Raw genomic sequence first — 16,338 nt, 5'->3', positions numbered from 1 at the left:
ATGCTGTCTCCCTCCTCCAGCTTGCTGTGCAGAATGGAGGAGCCAGAGGTAGGGAAGTATTGTGCGCAGGACAGAGAGGCTGGAACCAGCAGACAAGATGAATATACATCCTTTATCGAGGGTGACAAACCGGAACACCCCCCACCCCCCAAAAAATCCAGACATGTAAAAACCCAGGGTGCTAGAAATACAAACTCATTTCATTCAAATGCAAGCTTGTCTAGACCCTGGTCACAGACCCCAGTGAGGTGCATGTCAGCACCAAGTCAGGGAGAGACGGACAGGAGTGAGGGCAAGAGAAAGGGTGGGGTGAGGGCCCGACAGGCCCCCTACAGTGACCACCCTCGCAACGGTACCTCCACCTCCCCAGTGACAGTGAGGACCCCCATCCCACCCCACCCCACCCCAGCCCAGCCAGGGTTCAAAGGCCAGTCTAAGATGGTTCTAGCCTCCCCTGCTTCATCCTCACTTGCTCAGACTTCAAGCCACGCTCTTCTCCACCGCCTCCACCGTCTTCTCTGTGATTAGTAGCAGGTTAGGGGACTGCAGAAGCCGTGGTGAGGCTGGGGGCCAGGGGAGGCAGGGGGAGACGGGGAGAGAGAAGAAGAGCTGTCCATGCCGGCCCTCCTCTCTTCACGGGATCCCAAACTGTACAACCAGCTCCTCTTTTGCGTCCACGCGGATCTGAGAAAGTGCACTGTAGGCGTACGCGGCTATCCTGGAGACCTGGGCCAGCACACCAAGGAGAACAGGGCATCGGGTGAGAAAGGACATCCTGAGAGCGGGGCAGGGCTCACATGGCAAGGGGACATGATGGGACAGGGCGTCAAAGAGAAAGGCCAAGACGGGAACAAGATAGGGAGCAGAGCAAATGTAAAGAAAGAAAATAAAGATTGAGAAGGAAACAGAAAAAGCGTGAAAGTGAGGTGGAAGCAAGCCTGGGCTGGCTACAGGCCACCCGGCTCCTGAGCAGAGAGGGTGCTGCCACACCCCAATGTGTAGGGGGCGGGGCAGGGTGGGGCACGGAGGGCAGTGGCTCACCTGCTGCAAGTCGGAGAAGGGGATGGGCTCGCTGGCCAGCACCTGGTGGGGCTGGCTGGTGAGAGATGGCAGCGGCGGCAGCTTCTTCCAGTGGGTCAGGCTGCTGCTCAGCACTGCCAGGCGGGTGCTGGCAAACGGGAAGGAAAAAGGAAAGGGAGGGAAGAAGAGGGGAGGGGAGGGTGAGGAGGGGAGGGAGAAGGGAAGAGAAGGGAAAGAGGAAGGGGGAGGGGGAGGGGAAGGGAAGGGAGTTAGGCCTCTGTCTGCCTGGCCCAGCTCAGCCCAGCCTCACTAGCTTTAAGCCAGAGCAGCCTGGTGGGTCCCTCCCTTGGCCTCTGTGCCCTAAAGCCCCAGGGCAAATGGGCTGACAGGAGCATTCACAGAAGTGCTCGAGAGACCTGTAGCCAACCCTGGGATGCCGGACTGGGGACGAAGAGCCGTGCCCAGCAGCCCCGGCTCCACACCAGCAGCCCGGCGCACCTGTACTGCCTCGCCCGGTCCATGTACTCGTGCTGCTCCATGCCCTGGGAGTCCGCTGCAGACACGTCGATGATGTTGCTGTGGGAGAAGACAGAGAGAGGACATGACAGATGCTTCAAGAGACAGACAGGACTCACTGCCAAGAGCCCAGTCCAGGGTGATCCCACACTGGTGTTGGCGCCTGCCCAGGGGAACAGGCTGGGCCCACAGGCGCCTCTCCCTGCTGACCTGGACCCACCCCCAGGCCCTGCTGCGTTCAGCTCCTTGCCCCCACCGCCCCTCACTTGGAGAGAAGAGCCCGTCCGGGCGAGGGCCTGTGACACTCACCTGGCCGTCTTGGCGAGGATGGAGGAGAGCAGGGCCTGCTCATCTGTGCGCGCAGAGGGCAGGCTGTGGTAGTTGGGCTCGGCTCCATTGAGGGCTTTGGTGGGGGGGCTGCTGGGCAGCAGCAGCTTCCGTTCCTCTTGGTCCTAGCAGAGGCCATGCGAGAAGTTGGCCCCAGGGACCCAAGCAAAACCTGCCTGGCGCTCCTGAGTTCTCAACCTAGCTCTGACCTTTTGCAAGCACCAAAAATATCTCAATTAGGAGTACCCTAAGTGTCCAACCGTACAGACTGTCAGGTCAGACTCAGTTCCTGCCTGCCCTTGGGAACTGGGCTGAGTTGGTCAGAGATGGGTTAAAGTGGGACTGAGCAGGCCCAGAAGTTCAGAAAGGATGGTCAGGCGCATCACCGTAGGTGTTCAGTAACAGCCCTGAGCCTTCAGGAAATAGTTCTGGGTAGAGAGAGAGAGCATCACAATTACGCAAAAAGACTTCCACTCATAAGGTCCAAGATCCCAGGTTCAGTCCCCGGCACCATCACAAGTCAGAGCTGAGCAGTACTCTGGTCAAAATAAGTAAGTAAAATAAAAACTAAAAACTCAGCACCAGAAGGAGAAAGCATCTGAATACTGAAAGGCACTGGGACCTACAGGGGAAACTTACACAAGCCACAAGTCTCAGACCAAGCCCTCGACAGCAAGGCTTATCTGCCCCCTGGAGGAAGAGGGCCTGCGAGTCCAGACAGGGGCCTGGGCCCTAAGAGGAAGCAAGTCCAACCTCTCACTGAGTCCCAGCCCCAGCCTCTGGGTTGCCAACCCCCACAGCCCCCACCCTGCCCAGAGCAAGCCCCTCCTGTTCTCAGTTGTTCACTCTGCTCTGATGTTCTCTGGGTAAGACTCACAGACTCACAGTGTGGTGTGGCTGGTGTGTCCTGAGCTCACACAGCCACCTCCATCAGTGTGGCCTCACTGGCCTGCTGCAGCTTTGTCCCTATTATCCTAAGCAGCCTGTGGCTGAATCAAGTCTTTTCCTGGTCTTGTTTCAGTTCCCAGGTTGTAATCTACTGAAATCGTTCTAGATCCAACCCTACCCTGAGTCCATCAGCTGCAACTCCCTGCTAGCCTGTGTCAGCTAGAAACTGGATAAGCAGACTTGCTGGGTCCTCAGCAAGACATAAAGAGCAAGAGTCCCCAGGACAAAGTCAAGGACAAGTGGTCCAGGAGGCTGAGGCCGACTCACCCACCTCAGTGCCAGGCTTATCTTACCTCCTACCTGACTTTCTCACCTCCCAACTCCTCCCACACATACCCCTACCCCTTCTCTAAAACGTGGGCTAGGGCCAGTGAAATAGCTCTGTTGGGTACTTGGATAGTGTGCTACTTTGCCATGTGAAACCCAGGTTCAAGCCCACCAATCACTGCACTGAAGGAAAGGCTGGAGCTGTGATCTCTTTCTCCTACCCCCCCCCACCTCTCTACATCTTAATAAAATAAAACATAGGCTACCACTGAAGGGCTAAAAAGACAAAATGCTTACTGAAGATTCAACTATTAATAAAAACTAGCTGGCCTGACAGGGGTAGATAACATAGTAGTTATACAAAGAGACTCTCATGCCTGAGGCTCTAAAGTCCCAGGTTCAATCCCTAGCACCACCATAGCCAGAACTGAACAGTGCTCTGGTAAAACAAAACAAAACAACAACAACAACAAAAACTAGCTGGTTCCATCATCATCCCTCATTCTCTTCCATGATCCCACTTCTGACAGCTATCTCCCCCCTCCCCCCAGAGTTCTTCAAAATACAAGACTGCTTTCCTGAGACCTAAAGCCCCATCAGAGTAGCCGAATTAGTCCATCCCCAAAAGGTGAGTGGAGCACTGAAGGTTTTTCATACCAGAGCTTGTTCCCAAGTCAGTGTTAACCCCAGAGACAGAGCCGCACTATCGACTTGGCTCTGACATGTGGAGTCTGCCCAGGGCGAGCCACCTGCTCTGTGGGCGATGCTGGAAGGCAGCCTGGCCCGAGAGAGGGCATGTGGATTAGCATCAAGATCCCCATCATGGGACCTCTCAGCTGTGTAACCTGAGATAAATCACTCAGCTTCTCCAATCTTTTCCCGTCACCTTTAAGGGGACATAACGAACCCCTACATTTTGGCAGCAGTCAAATGAGATAATTGTAAAAGGTCTTGGAAATCTGTAACGTGTATTGGGTTGTCAGAAAAGTCAAGATGCATTTTTCTTACGCTTTTCTATGCAAAAATGCATCCTGACTTTCCCAACAACCCAATATTAATACTATAACAGAGATGTAGCTCAGTGTAGAGTGCATGTCTGAGGCCCTGGGCTCAATCTCTCACATGCTTTAAAACAAAAGATAAAAAGTGTCTGTCTTTCTCTCCCCCTCTGCCTTCCCCTCCTCTCGGTTTCTCTCTGTCCTATCCAACAACGACATCAATAACAACAATAATAACTACAACAATAAAACAAGGGCAACAAAAGGGAATAAATAAAAACAAAAATAAACAAACAAAAGCAGAGATAAGACCTGGCAGTGAGCTCATCTGCAAGAGGAACTCTGGGATAGTGCACAGTTAGGGCCCACAAACTGGAAGATAAGCCTTTGCCACATGAAGTCTCAAACCCAGCACTGATCAAGAAACGTCTCTGGGAGTCAGAAGAAGAGAGAACTCAATTAGAGGGAGAAAGAGAATCAAGAGCACAAACCCAATTCTCCCAGCTATAAGCTGGCATCCTTTCCCATAACCTTTCCTGGCTATTTCTCTGCAAGTGTCCAAATTATGCTTTAAGGGACCATTCTACTCCAGCAAGATAGCTCATCTGGGTAACAAACCTACTTTCTCATGCATGGATATGAGGTTTGAGCCTGGCAATGAGGCCCAGAAGCTGCCCAGATCTCCTATATTAATGACACACCCCAAGCTTAAGTCCTGAATCCAAAACAAGTTAAAATGAGTCACTGAGGGAAAACCTACTTCCCAGGAACCTGAGAGGTAATTGGTTGACTGATTTTCACCACAGCACCGTTCAGCTCTGGCTTATGGTTGCGCAGGGATCGAACCTGTGACTTTGGAGCCTCAGGCATGAGAATCTTTTTGCATAACCATTATGTTATCTACCTCTGCCGGTAATCCATTTGTCTGACTATCCTACTAGACTAAATTACTTGGAAAAGTTTTTAGTGTTTGAGTTTAAACACAGAAGCTGGGGCTGGGGAGGTGGCACAGCAGGCAGAGCACTGGACTTGCACTCACGAGGTTCCTAGTTCAATCCCCAGAGTTGAATATGGCAATGACTTTCTGCTTCTCTCTTACACACAAAATATAAATATTAAAAAAAAAACCTAACAAAAATGAAATGTAGAATTAAGGTTTAGAGAGAATTAAGTTTAGCGTGGGGCTGGGGAGACTGTAATTGTTATGCAAAAGACCTTCATGCCTGGGGCCCTGAAGTCCCAGGTTCAATCACCAGCGCCACCGAAAGCCAGAGCTGAGCAGTGCTCTCTGCTCCCGCTCCCTGAATCTCTCTTCTTCCTCAAAGGCCAAAGAGGGTGAGAAGGGCAACGATCACAGCGTGGGGAGAAGTGAGAAAACACTCAGGAGAAGAGGGAGAACTTGGTCTTTGCAGTCTTAGCCCGCCTGTAAAGGGGTCAGCCCCACAGTCCAGATCCCAGAGCAAGGACTCTCTAGCTGGAGGAACCTCAGGTCCTGGGCTGGGACTGCAGTGAGGCAAGACACTTCCCACACCACTTCCCCCGACTACAACTCCAGCCAAAGTTAAACATATTCGTGGCTTCCTAAATAACTCCCGAAGCACCCCGATGCCTCGTCCCTCTTCACTGGTCCACTCAAAGGCCACCGACTCCCGGAGGCCTCGGGTCCAGACCAGCAGCGGTCTTCCTCTCCCACCCCCAGGGGCCGGGGGGCCACATGGATTCCTGTCGCAGCCCGGAACAATCTCCCTCGCGGCCTCAGGGGTGCCCCCTCGGCAATGGCTTTGCAAAGCCCGCTAGTACAATCCCAGAAGAGTCATAAGCAGCTAGAAAGTGCTTCCCAGAGCCTGGGCTGAGGGTCGCTGAGGCTGTAAAGACTTGAACGCAGGGGGCGGTGGCAGGGGGCGTGGGACGGACACTGACTGAACGCCAGGGAAGAGACGGTGCAGAGAAACAGGCTAGGAGCCCAGCCCGGGTGCCCTCTGTAGTCTGTCCCCTCCGGGCCCCCCGTACTCAGCGAGCCTTGCAGGCGACTCCCCCTGGGCTGCATGCTTTTTTCTGAGCCCCCGGTCCCAGGGTCTGGGCCTTCATTCCCGCGCCCCGCCCGCCGCGGCCGCACCTGGTCCGAGTCCTCGTTCTCGCTGCTGTAGCAGCACCCCATGGCCGGGGTCGGGCCGGGCACTCGGGCCGCGCGGAGGGACGGCGTCCGTCAGGAGCCCTTCCGGTCACATGACCCGTGGCTGGATTCCGCAGGCAACCACCCGCCCCGGCGCGCCGACCCCTCCCAGAGCCACTTTGCTGCAGCCTGGTTGCCGCAACCCTGACTTCCGGTTCCGTCACTTGATTACCGCCAACCAATGGGAAGGAGTATCACGAGAGTTGTTTGACAAGAGTTAAACACGTGGGGCTGGAAAGGGGGCGGGTCACATGACTCCAGCTTCTTCCTGGTCTCTTTAAGTTCTGAACTTTCGTGGCCTTTGTGAATTGTAGGGAGAGAGCGCTACCCTTCTGGACCAGTGGAAGGATTTAGTTATATGCCTTCCCAATTACTTTGCGAAGGGCGAGTGGGATCCAGGCTTAGCGTTGTGGGTTCACATACATAGACCCCTGACACCCTGGGCCAAACTGCGGGCCCGGAATGTGTATTCCAATGAAATTAAGGAGTCTGAAACGCTCTGCAAGAAAGAACTTAAAATATTGCACACTCTCATGCTTGAGGCTCCTAAGTCCCAGGTTCAATCCCTCGCACCACCATAAGCCAGAGCTAAGCAGTGTCTGGTGTTTTTTTCTGTGTGTCTCTCTCTGCATCTCTCTCAAAAATAAAATTAATACGGGGTCGGGCGGTAGCGCAGAGGGTTAAGCGCACATGGCACAAAGCGCAAGGACCGGCAGAAGGATTCCCCTGGCTCCCCACTTGCAGGGTAGCCGCTTCACAGGCGGTGAAGCAGGTCTATCTTTCCCCTCTCTGTCTCTCCCTCCTCTCTCCATTTCTCTCTGTTCTGTCCAACAACGATGATATAAACAACAACAACAATAATAATTACAACAATAAAACAACATGGGCAACAAAAGGGGGGAAAAGCAAATAAAAAATGTAAAAAATAAAATAATTTAAAAAATGAAAAGTTTGGGTGGAGGGTAGATAGCATAATGGTTATACAAACAGACTCTCATGCCTGAGGTTCCAAACTCCCAGGTTCAATCCCCCACACACCATAAACCAGAACTGAATAGTGTTCTGGTGGAAAAAAAAAATGAAGTTAAAAAAAATTTAAGAGGGCCAGCAAAATAGCTCAGCTGAATAGTCGTCTTCTTTGCCATGTATTGCCATGTATACAACTACAACCAGAGCATCACTCTGGAACATGCGATGATGGGAATCAAACTCCGAGTTCACGCTGGTGAGTCCAATGCTTTGTCTGTCTCCTGGCCGTGGAAGAAAGAACTATGTCCTTACAAGCTGAAGAAAGTAGCAGCTCAATCATTGTAGAGGAATGAAGGCCACTTCACTGGCCTTGCCTTCAGCTGTTAATTTTTTAAATATTTATTTATTCCCTTTTGTTGCCCTTGTTTTATTGTTGTAGTTATTATTGTTGTTGGATAGGACAGAGAGAAATGGAGAGAGGAGGGGAAGACAGAGAGGGGGAGAGAAAGACACCAGCGGACCTGCTTCACCACCTATGAAGGGACTCTCCTACAGGCGGGGAGCCGGGGACTCGAACTGGGATCCTTATGCCGGTCCTTGCGCTTTGCGCCACCTGCGCTTAACCCGCTGCACTACCGCCGGACTCTCCTCAGCTGTTCATTTTTAAAGCAGTCATAGTAATTGTAGCACACAAAGCTGACCACCCTCATAGACCCAGCCTTCTATAGAACCCTGATCAGGAGCCAGTTTTCTCATTCAACACCTTGCCAGCAGACACCTGCGGCCTACTGGGAAAAAAATATTGAAGGGGTTGAAGAAATGCTTCATCAGGTATAAGAAAAAAACTTCCTGTTACATATAAGATATGGATCCTTGGGTGGGATATAGCATAGTGGTTATGCAAAGAGACTTTCATGCCTGAGGCTCTCAAGTCCCAGGTTCAATCCCCCACACCCTCATAAGCCAGAGCTGAGCAATGTTCTGGTAAAAATAAAATTAAATAAATAAAGATATGGGTCCTTGTGCATGGTAAGGTGTGCACTTAACCAGGTGCACCACTGCCTAGTCTCAAAACTTGCCATTTCATGATGGACCTAGAGGACTCTGAACAAGTGACTTGGCTAGCTGTCTCCTTGTCAGGAGTACTGATTGCTTTTTCTGACACCCTCCTCCTCCTTTATTTTTGTTCTGTCTCACTCTCTGGGAATCTCCAGCTTCCTTGCATAATCCTGTCCAGTACTGATTCAGTTATTGAATTGCATTAATTGTGATGTTTTATGGTTTTTAAATAGTTTTATCACTTATTTGTTATTTATTGGATAGAGACATCAGGAAATAGAGAAGGAATAAGGAGAGGAGAAAGAAACAACTGCAGCTCTGCTTCACCACTGGTGAAGCTTTTCCTCTGCAAGTGGGGGACCAGGGGCTTGAACCCAGGTCCTTGCACATTGTAATGTGTGCTCTCAACCAGGTGCACCACCGCCTGGCCCTTTTCACACTTCTATCTGAACTTGCAGTTCACAAAACAGCCCAAAGTCCTTGTTTTCGTGACGCATTCATTTTAGTAATGACTTTATAGTGTACTTTTTTTTTTTCCTGAGTGAGTATCAAGCTTGGATCTCATGGAGGACAGAAAAAGACATGACTCTTCTCTGTGGAACAGGCCCTAGCAGGCAGAACACAGGACTTGGTGTCTAAGAGATCCTAAATTCAATCCATGGCATCTCATATGCCAGTGATGCTCTAGTTTTTATTATGTATGAGAGAATTTCACATGTGACAGTAAAATGAGAAAGCAGAGCACCACTCTGGTATATGTGGTACTGGAGATAAAACTGGAAATATCAGGCAAGCAAATCCAATGTGTTGCTAGTTATTAGCCATTCCTTAGTTGCAGTAAGTAAATTGATTAAATCAATTTATAACCTGAGTCCTGGAAGGTGGCACATAAAGTCCTAAGTCCCTGCCATGGCATCATGGCATATATCAGAATAATAGAATATATATATATATATATATATATATATATATATATATATGTAATAGGATATATATATATGTAATAGGATATATATAGATATAGATAGGATATATTATATATATATATATATATATATAGATAGATATAATAGGATAGCCCCAGAACTTGATTCAGGGGGTTGGAATCGAAATCACCAAATGCAGGGTCAGGTGGTGGCACACCTGGTTAAACACACGTTACCATGTGCAGAGACCCTGGTTTGGGCCTTCAATCCCTATCTGCAGAAGGGAAGCTTCACAAGCAGTGAAACAGGTACTGCAGGTGTGTCTCTCTCCCTCTCCTTGACCCTCTCCTCCCTAAAAGTCCCTCTGTCCTATCAAACAAACAAACAAACAAACAAAAGTCACCAGGAGCAGTGGAGTTGTCATGCAGGCAATGAACCCCAGTGATAACCCTGGTGGCAAAAAGAAAGATCACCAAATGCAGTGGTTCTTGTTCTCTGAGGGCTCCTGAAGGGTAAGAGGCAACTCCAGCTTGTCCGTGGAGTCAGTAACTTGAACTACAGGTCTCAAGTGACAGCAACAGTCTCAACATCAATAATTGACGGAAAGTTCAGACTGCTTCAGGGTTCTTGCCCACCAAGGACTTCTCCTGTCCTATGGTCTGATCATCTCCAAGCAGGAGCCCCCGACTCAGGTAAGCAGGGTCCTGGAGTATGGGCTCCCGAGCACACCAGTTCAAGCTATCACTCACCTGTTCACATCCATTCATATACTTTTCATTTTTTAGTCCCCACACCACAAGGGGCCTAGGAAGGGTTGGATCTGCAGGAGGGGAAGGATAGTCCATGGCATCGGAGAGGAGATTTATTTCTCAGAGGGGGCCTGGAAGAGGCCTAAGTGGAGGTGGTGGGTATGTGTGCTGTGTGTATGTACTTCTGAAAGGAACTGTAAGCATTACAGAGGGGGTGCAAGGGAGAGGAGCTGGAACTGGAGAAGAAATACAGAATCAACTCTCAACCCAGAAGACCATCCAGATCACCTTTTACATGGTGATGAGGTTTCTGACTACAAAGCTGTGATTATTTGCCACACAGTAATGGTTCCTAGGAGACTGAGCCGGCAGAGGGTAGGGAAGAATAAGAACATCTTAAGAGGGGAACTCTGAGTAGGGTTGTGGAGAAGGGATGACTACAGAGGTGTGAGAAGGCAGGTGGAGGGAGCAAGGTGAAGACAGGGCCAGGAGTTGGGAATGTGGGAGGTGGTTTGGGGTTAGGTACTGAACTTAAAGACAGTGTGGAGTCCTTGAAAGTATACAGGTGGAAGTTGGGCAGTAGCACAGAGGGTTAAGCGCAGGTGGCGCAAACCTCAAGGATGGGCTTAAGAATCCCGGTTCAAGCCCCTGCTCCCCACCTGCTGCAGAGTCGCTTCACAGGCGGTGAAGCAGGTCTGTGGGTATCTGTCTTTCTCTCCCCCTCTGTGTCTTCCCCTCCTCTCTCCATTTCTCTCTGTCCTATCCAACAACGACAATATCAATAACAACAATAACTACAACAATGAAACATCAAAGGCAACAAAAGGGAATAACTAAATAAAACACATATTAAAAAAAAAAAAAAGAGGGAGCCAGGCGGTAGTGCAGCAGGTTAAGCGCATGTGGCGCAAAGCCAAGGACCAGAGTAAGGATCCCGGTTCGAGCCCACAGCTCCCCACTTGAGGGAGTTGCTTCACGAGCGGTGAAACAGGTCTGCAGGTGTCTGTCTCTCTCCCTCTCTGTCTCCATCTCCTCTCTCCATTTCTCTCTGTCCTATCCAACAACGAATGACGTCAACAATAACAATAATAACCCAACAAGGCTACAACAACAAGGGCAACAAAAGGGGGAAAAATGGCCTCCAGGAGCAGCGGATTCATGGTACAGGCACTGAACCCCAGCAATAACCCTGGAGGGAAAAAAAAAAAAAAGAAAGAAAGAAAAAAGAAGGGAAGAAAGTATACAGGCTGGAAATCAGACCAACTTGAATTCAAATTCTAGTTCTGCTGTGTGGCTCCAGACAAAAGTCTTAAAAGACTTTCTGAACCATGGTTTGTAGGACAGATTTTACTTGATTCATTTATTTATTTTGCCTTCAGGGTTATTGCTGGGGCTCGGTGCCTGCACCACAAATTCACTGCTCCTGGAAGCCATTTTTTCCCCTTTTGTTGCCCTTGTTGTTTTATCAATGTTGTGGTTATTGTTATTATTGTTGCTGCTGCTGTTGTTGTTGTTGGACAGGACACAGAGAAATGGAGAGAGGAGGGGAAGACAGAGAGGGGGAGAGAAAGAGAGACAACTGCAGACCTACTTCACCGCCTGTGAAGCGACTGCCCTGCAGTTGGGGAGCCGGGGGCTCAAGCCAGGATCCTTGAGCTGGTCCTTTAGCTTCGTGCCACGTGCGCTTAACCCGCTGCGCTAGCGCCCGACTCCCAGGACAGATTTTACTACTGGGAAAGACTGCACAAGTGAAAGGTAAGTGGTAGCCAGGTATTTCCTTTCCTGTCTCCCTCTAGCCTAGGGTCCCAGAAGGAATCATGTCCCCTGCCATCGCACTGGCCTTCCTGCCGCTGGTGGTGACACTGTTGGTGCGATACCGGCACTACTTCCGGCTGCTGGTGCGCACAGTCTTGCTGCGGAGTTTCCGAGACTGCCTGTCGGGGCTGCGGATTGAGGAGCGGGCCTTCAGCTACGTGCTCACCCATGCCCTGCCTGGAGACCCTGGCCACATCCTCACCACCCTGGACCACTGGAGCAGCCACTGCGAGTATCTGAGCCACATGGGGCCTGCTAAAGGTCAGTGTTCCCTAGCTTTCTACTTAAGGTGTAAACCCCCCCCCCCCCCCAGTGAGGTAAAGAAAGAGGGGCTCTACCACTGCCTTATTGCATGCGCTGAAGAAATTCTTGGCGCTTTCTAGTTATCTTTCTCCTCTCGAAGTGAGGGGGCAGGACAAAGTCATTCATTCACACACCTTTTTTGTGCCTAGCACATGTTAAGTGCTGGGGAGGAATAGAGACTATAGGGGAAGAATCAGCCGCATCCCACACAGGAATGCTGGCCTTCTTTGACATCAACTATGGCTTGTAACATAAACTATGTAGCATCTTTCTCAGATTCCCACAGCCCATCTAGGGCAGCTGTCTGTCTTGATTTGTCTTGAGTCTTGACTCCAAGTACCAGTGCTTTTAGTATCTTATTAAAGAAATTCAGGTGGTCTGGGAGGTGGTATAGTGGATAAAGCACTGAACTCTCAAGAATGAGGTCCTGAGTTCAATCCCTGGCAACACATGTACTGGAGTGATGTCTGGTTCTTTCTCTCCTCCTATCTGTCTCATTAATAAGTAAATAAATAAAATATTTTAGAAATTCAGGGGCCAGGTGGTGGCACACCTGGTTGAGTGCACAAATTAGTGTGCAAGGACCCAGGTTCAAACCCCTAGCCCCTACCTGAGGGGGGAAGCTTCACAGGTAGTGAAGCAGTGTTACAGGTGTCTCTCCTTATCTTCCTCTTATCCCTCAACTTCCCTCTCAAAAAATAATTACACACACATATATACATATATGTGAAAATTCAGAAAGATGGGGCTGGGGAGATAGAATTTTTTTTTTTTTTTTTGCCTCCAGGGTTATTGCTGGGGCTCGGTGCCTGCAATATGAATCCACTGCTCCTGGAGGCCATTTTTCCCCATTTTATTGCCATTGTTGTTGTCGTTATTGTATTGTTGCCATTGATGTTGTTGTTGTTGGATAGGGCAGAGAGAAATTGAGAGAGGAGGGGAGACAGAGATGGGGAGAGAAAGATAAATATCTGCCGACCTGCTTCACTGCTTGTGAATCAGCCCCCCATGGGTGGGGAGCCAGGGCTTGAACCAGGATCCTTATGCTGGTCCTTGCACTCTTGTACCATGTGTGTTTAATCCCTGTTCTACCACCTGACACCAGAGATAAAACTTTTATGCCTGAAGTTCTAAGATCCAAGGCTCACTCCCCAGTACAACTATAAATCAGAGCTGACCAGTGCTTTGGTCTTTCATTAAAAAAATAAAAAGGGAGTCAGGCGGTAGCGCAGCAGGTTAAGCACATGTGGCGCAAAGCGCAAGGACCAGTGTAAGGATCCCGGCTCGAGCCCCTGGCTCCCCACCTGCAGGAGGGTCTCTTCACAGGTGGTGAAGCAGGTCTGCAGGTGTCTCTATCTCCCCCTCTGTCTTCTCCTCCTCTCTCCATTTCTCTGTCCTATCCAACAGTAACTACATCAATAACAACAACAACTACAGCAATAAAACAAGGGCAACAAAAGGGACTAAATAAATTTTAAAAATAGATTCAGAAAGATAACTCGATGATCAAAACAAGGGATAAAGACAACCAGAAGTTCCAGTAAAGCTCTCTCAAAAGGCTGGGAGTTGTTTCTACCTGGCCCTCCTAGAGGAAGCAATTTTTGAATGCTTTTGAAGAACTGACTTTGAATCAGCTAGGCAGACGGGGTGGGGTGGGGAAGGGTGGTCAGTCACATATACAGATGAAGCATGAAGGACCAAACCAGCGTGGCTGACTCTGGACACAGTCCTTTGGGATGACTTGTACAGGGTACAGGTGGGATGAATTGAAAGCTGAAATGGGAAAGCTTAACAGATATCCAAAAGATCCTGAAAGGCCAGGTGGTGGCGCACCTGGTTAAGCATGCACATTAGAGTGAACAAGGACCCAGGTTCAAGCCCCTGGTCTCTACCTGCAGGGGTAAAGCTTCACAAGTGGTGAAGTAGGGTTGCAGGTGTCTGTCTCTCTCCATTCGCAATTTCTCTGTCTAATGATAAATATTTTTTTAATGATTTCATTTATTTATTAATTAGAAAGATAGGAGGAAAGAGAGAACCAGATATCACTCTGGTACACATGCTACCAGGGATCGAACTTGGGACCTCCTGCTTGAGAGTCCAGTGCTTTATCCACTGTGCCATCTCCCGGACTGATTAAATTTTTTTAAAAGGAAGAAAACAGGGAGTCGGGCAGTAGTGCAGTGGGTTAAGCGCACATGGCGCAAAGCACAAGGACCGGTGTTAAGGATCCCAGTTCGAGCCCCCGGCTCCCCACCTGCAGGGAAGTCACTTCACAGGCGGTGAAGCAGGTCTGCAGGTGTCTATCTTTCTCTCCCTTTCTGTCTTCCCCTCCTCTCTCCAGTTCTCTCTGTCCTATCCAACAACGATGACATCAAGGGCAACAACAGGGAATAAATATTTTTTTAAAAAGGGAAGAAAACTAAAAGAAAGATTATAATTTAAAAAAAGATCCTGAATGTCAAGCTGGGGATCTTATTTATTTTTTACCAGAGCACTGCTCAGCTCTGGCTTATAGTGGTGCTGGGGATTGAATTTGGGACTTTAGAGCCTCAAGCATGAAGAGTCTCTTTGCATAAACATTATGTTATCTACCTAAATTCAGCCTGAAATACCGTTAGGATCATAGGCCCTGGAAGTGATACGGTCAGATTTGTCAGAGACCTAGTGTCTGGTGTGGGACTGGACTAAAGGAGGTCAGTCAGGAGTGGTGGGGCTTGAGTCTAAGTCAGATGGTACACCGGCTGGTTGGGGGCTTCAGTGAGGAGGAGAGTCTTTGAGATCTCTCCCTAGCAGGAGCTCCACATCCATCTCCCCCCACAGGGCAGATCCTGATGCGACTGGTGGAAGAGAAGGCCCCTGCTTGCGTGCTGGAGCTGGGCACCTACTGTGGATACTCTACACTGCTTATTGCCCGTGCCCTGCCCCCGGGGAGTCGCCTTCTCACAGTAGAGCGGGACACACGGACGGCAGCAGTGGCTGAAAAGCTCATCCGCCTGGCTGGATTTGATGAGTGCATGGTCAGCCCCCAACTTCCCAACCCTGATCTCTTCCCTTCCTCTCCTACACCCCGCCCGTTTCGCCAGGTCTTCCCAGGGGGAAATGAAGGAGGTAGCTTCATTTTGGAGACTAGGACCCCAGAGGGTGTGTGAGCCTCTGTCCGGTTCCACCTCATTTACACATATGTTCTGCTAGATGACAAAGATGCAGTTAAAAGGAAGGTCTATGGCGTCTAGGAAATCTGGGTCCAGACCTTAGTCTGTTTACTAGCTCATGATGACCTCTGAATGTCAATCTTCACAGAAGAATAGGAGTTCTAGTACTAGCCTGACTTCTTGGGTTGTGGTTCCCAGACTGAGCCCTGGCATAGAGTCGGCCAGATCCTGGTGGGGTCTGGTGCGGGAGAACAGTCGCCCCATCAGCCTCACCTCCCGGCCCTCCCACCCCCAGGTGGAGCTGATTGTGGGGAGCTCAGAGGAGGTGATCCCACGCTTGAGGAGCCAGCACCAGCTGATTCGGGCAGACCTGGTGCTCCTGGCACACCGGCCTCGGTGCTACCTGAGGGACCTGCAGCTGCTAGAGGGCCATGCCCTGCTGCCTGCTGGTGCTACTGTGTTGGCTGACCACGTGCTCTTCCCTGGTGCACCCCGCTTTCTGCAATATGCCAAGAGTTGTGGTCGTTATCGATGCCGCCTCCACCACACTGGCCTCCCAGACTTCCCAGCCATCAAGGATGGCATAGCCCAGCTCACCTACTCAGGGCCTGGATGAACTGTCACCCCAAGCGAATGTACTGCTCTCCCCCCACCCCCCCAAGCAAAGACACCCCCACCTCTACCCCCCATTTGTGGCCTGGTGCATGCTGGGCTCAGGCCTGGAGACTCTCATCTCACCTCACACTGACAGACCACAACTCACCAGAAGCACAAACACCTGTCAGGCTGCTTGGTCCCACAGGTCCCCCTCATTGAGAAATAGTCACAGACTGACAGGAAAGAGGCCCAGACTCTCCAACCCAACTCTGTCACTGATTTGGTTGGGGACTCCAGAGAAGTCCCTGCTCTATGACTTAACCCACGCTTGAATCCTCAGGAAGCTGGCTGGGAGTGCTCCAGTGGCTCTGGGCCTCAGAAAGTATCCTCCCCAGCCTATACCATCCTGGGAGGGTCACAGAAAATAGGAAGTACTGAGTTACAGGCTGAAACAGCTGGGTGTCAGCTGGATCAGAGGAAAAGGCAGGAGGCTGGGCCCAGCATTAGGGCCACACAGTC

General features: G+C 50.3%; 2 protein-coding genes across 3 annotated transcripts; one reads left to right on the top strand and one right to left on the bottom strand.

Moving 5' to 3' along the window:
* Positions 1-94: 94 nt before the first annotated feature.
* On the bottom strand, positions 95-6,372 carry LAMTOR1 (late endosomal/lysosomal adaptor, MAPK and MTOR activator 1). Of its 2 annotated transcripts, none has more exons than XM_060176906.1 (5): positions 6,193-6,372; positions 1,846-1,988; positions 1,519-1,596; positions 1,042-1,168; positions 95-775 (listed from the first exon to the last, which is right to left on the bottom strand). In XM_060176906.1, the coding sequence occupies exons 1-5, from the start codon at positions 6,232-6,234 to the stop codon at positions 536-538; spliced, it is 630 nt and encodes a 209-aa protein (XP_060032889.1). In that variant the 5' UTR covers positions 6,235-6,372; the 3' UTR covers positions 95-535. The 2 variants fall into 2 exon arrangements, with proteins under 2 accessions (XP_060032889.1, XP_007527566.1); XM_007527504.3 differs by having other exon boundaries at positions 95-726.
* On the top strand, positions 6,364-16,065 carry TOMT (transmembrane O-methyltransferase). Its single transcript, XM_060176905.1, has 4 exons — positions 6,364-6,474; positions 11,749-12,028; positions 14,891-15,087; positions 15,518-16,065. Exons 2-4 carry the CDS (start codon positions 11,770-11,772, stop codon positions 15,836-15,838), a joined length of 777 nt encoding a protein of 258 aa, XP_060032888.1. The 5' UTR covers positions 6,364-6,474; positions 11,749-11,769; the 3' UTR covers positions 15,839-16,065.
* The last annotated feature ends 273 nt before the right edge of the window (positions 16,066-16,338 follow it).

Source organism: Erinaceus europaeus, chromosome 17, assembly GCF_950295315.1.
Source record: "Erinaceus europaeus chromosome 17, mEriEur2.1, whole genome shotgun sequence".
In the NCBI taxonomy this organism is placed as follows: domain Eukaryota; kingdom Metazoa; phylum Chordata; class Mammalia; order Eulipotyphla; family Erinaceidae; genus Erinaceus; species Erinaceus europaeus.
This window is presented reverse-complemented; position numbering and strand designations above follow the sequence as displayed.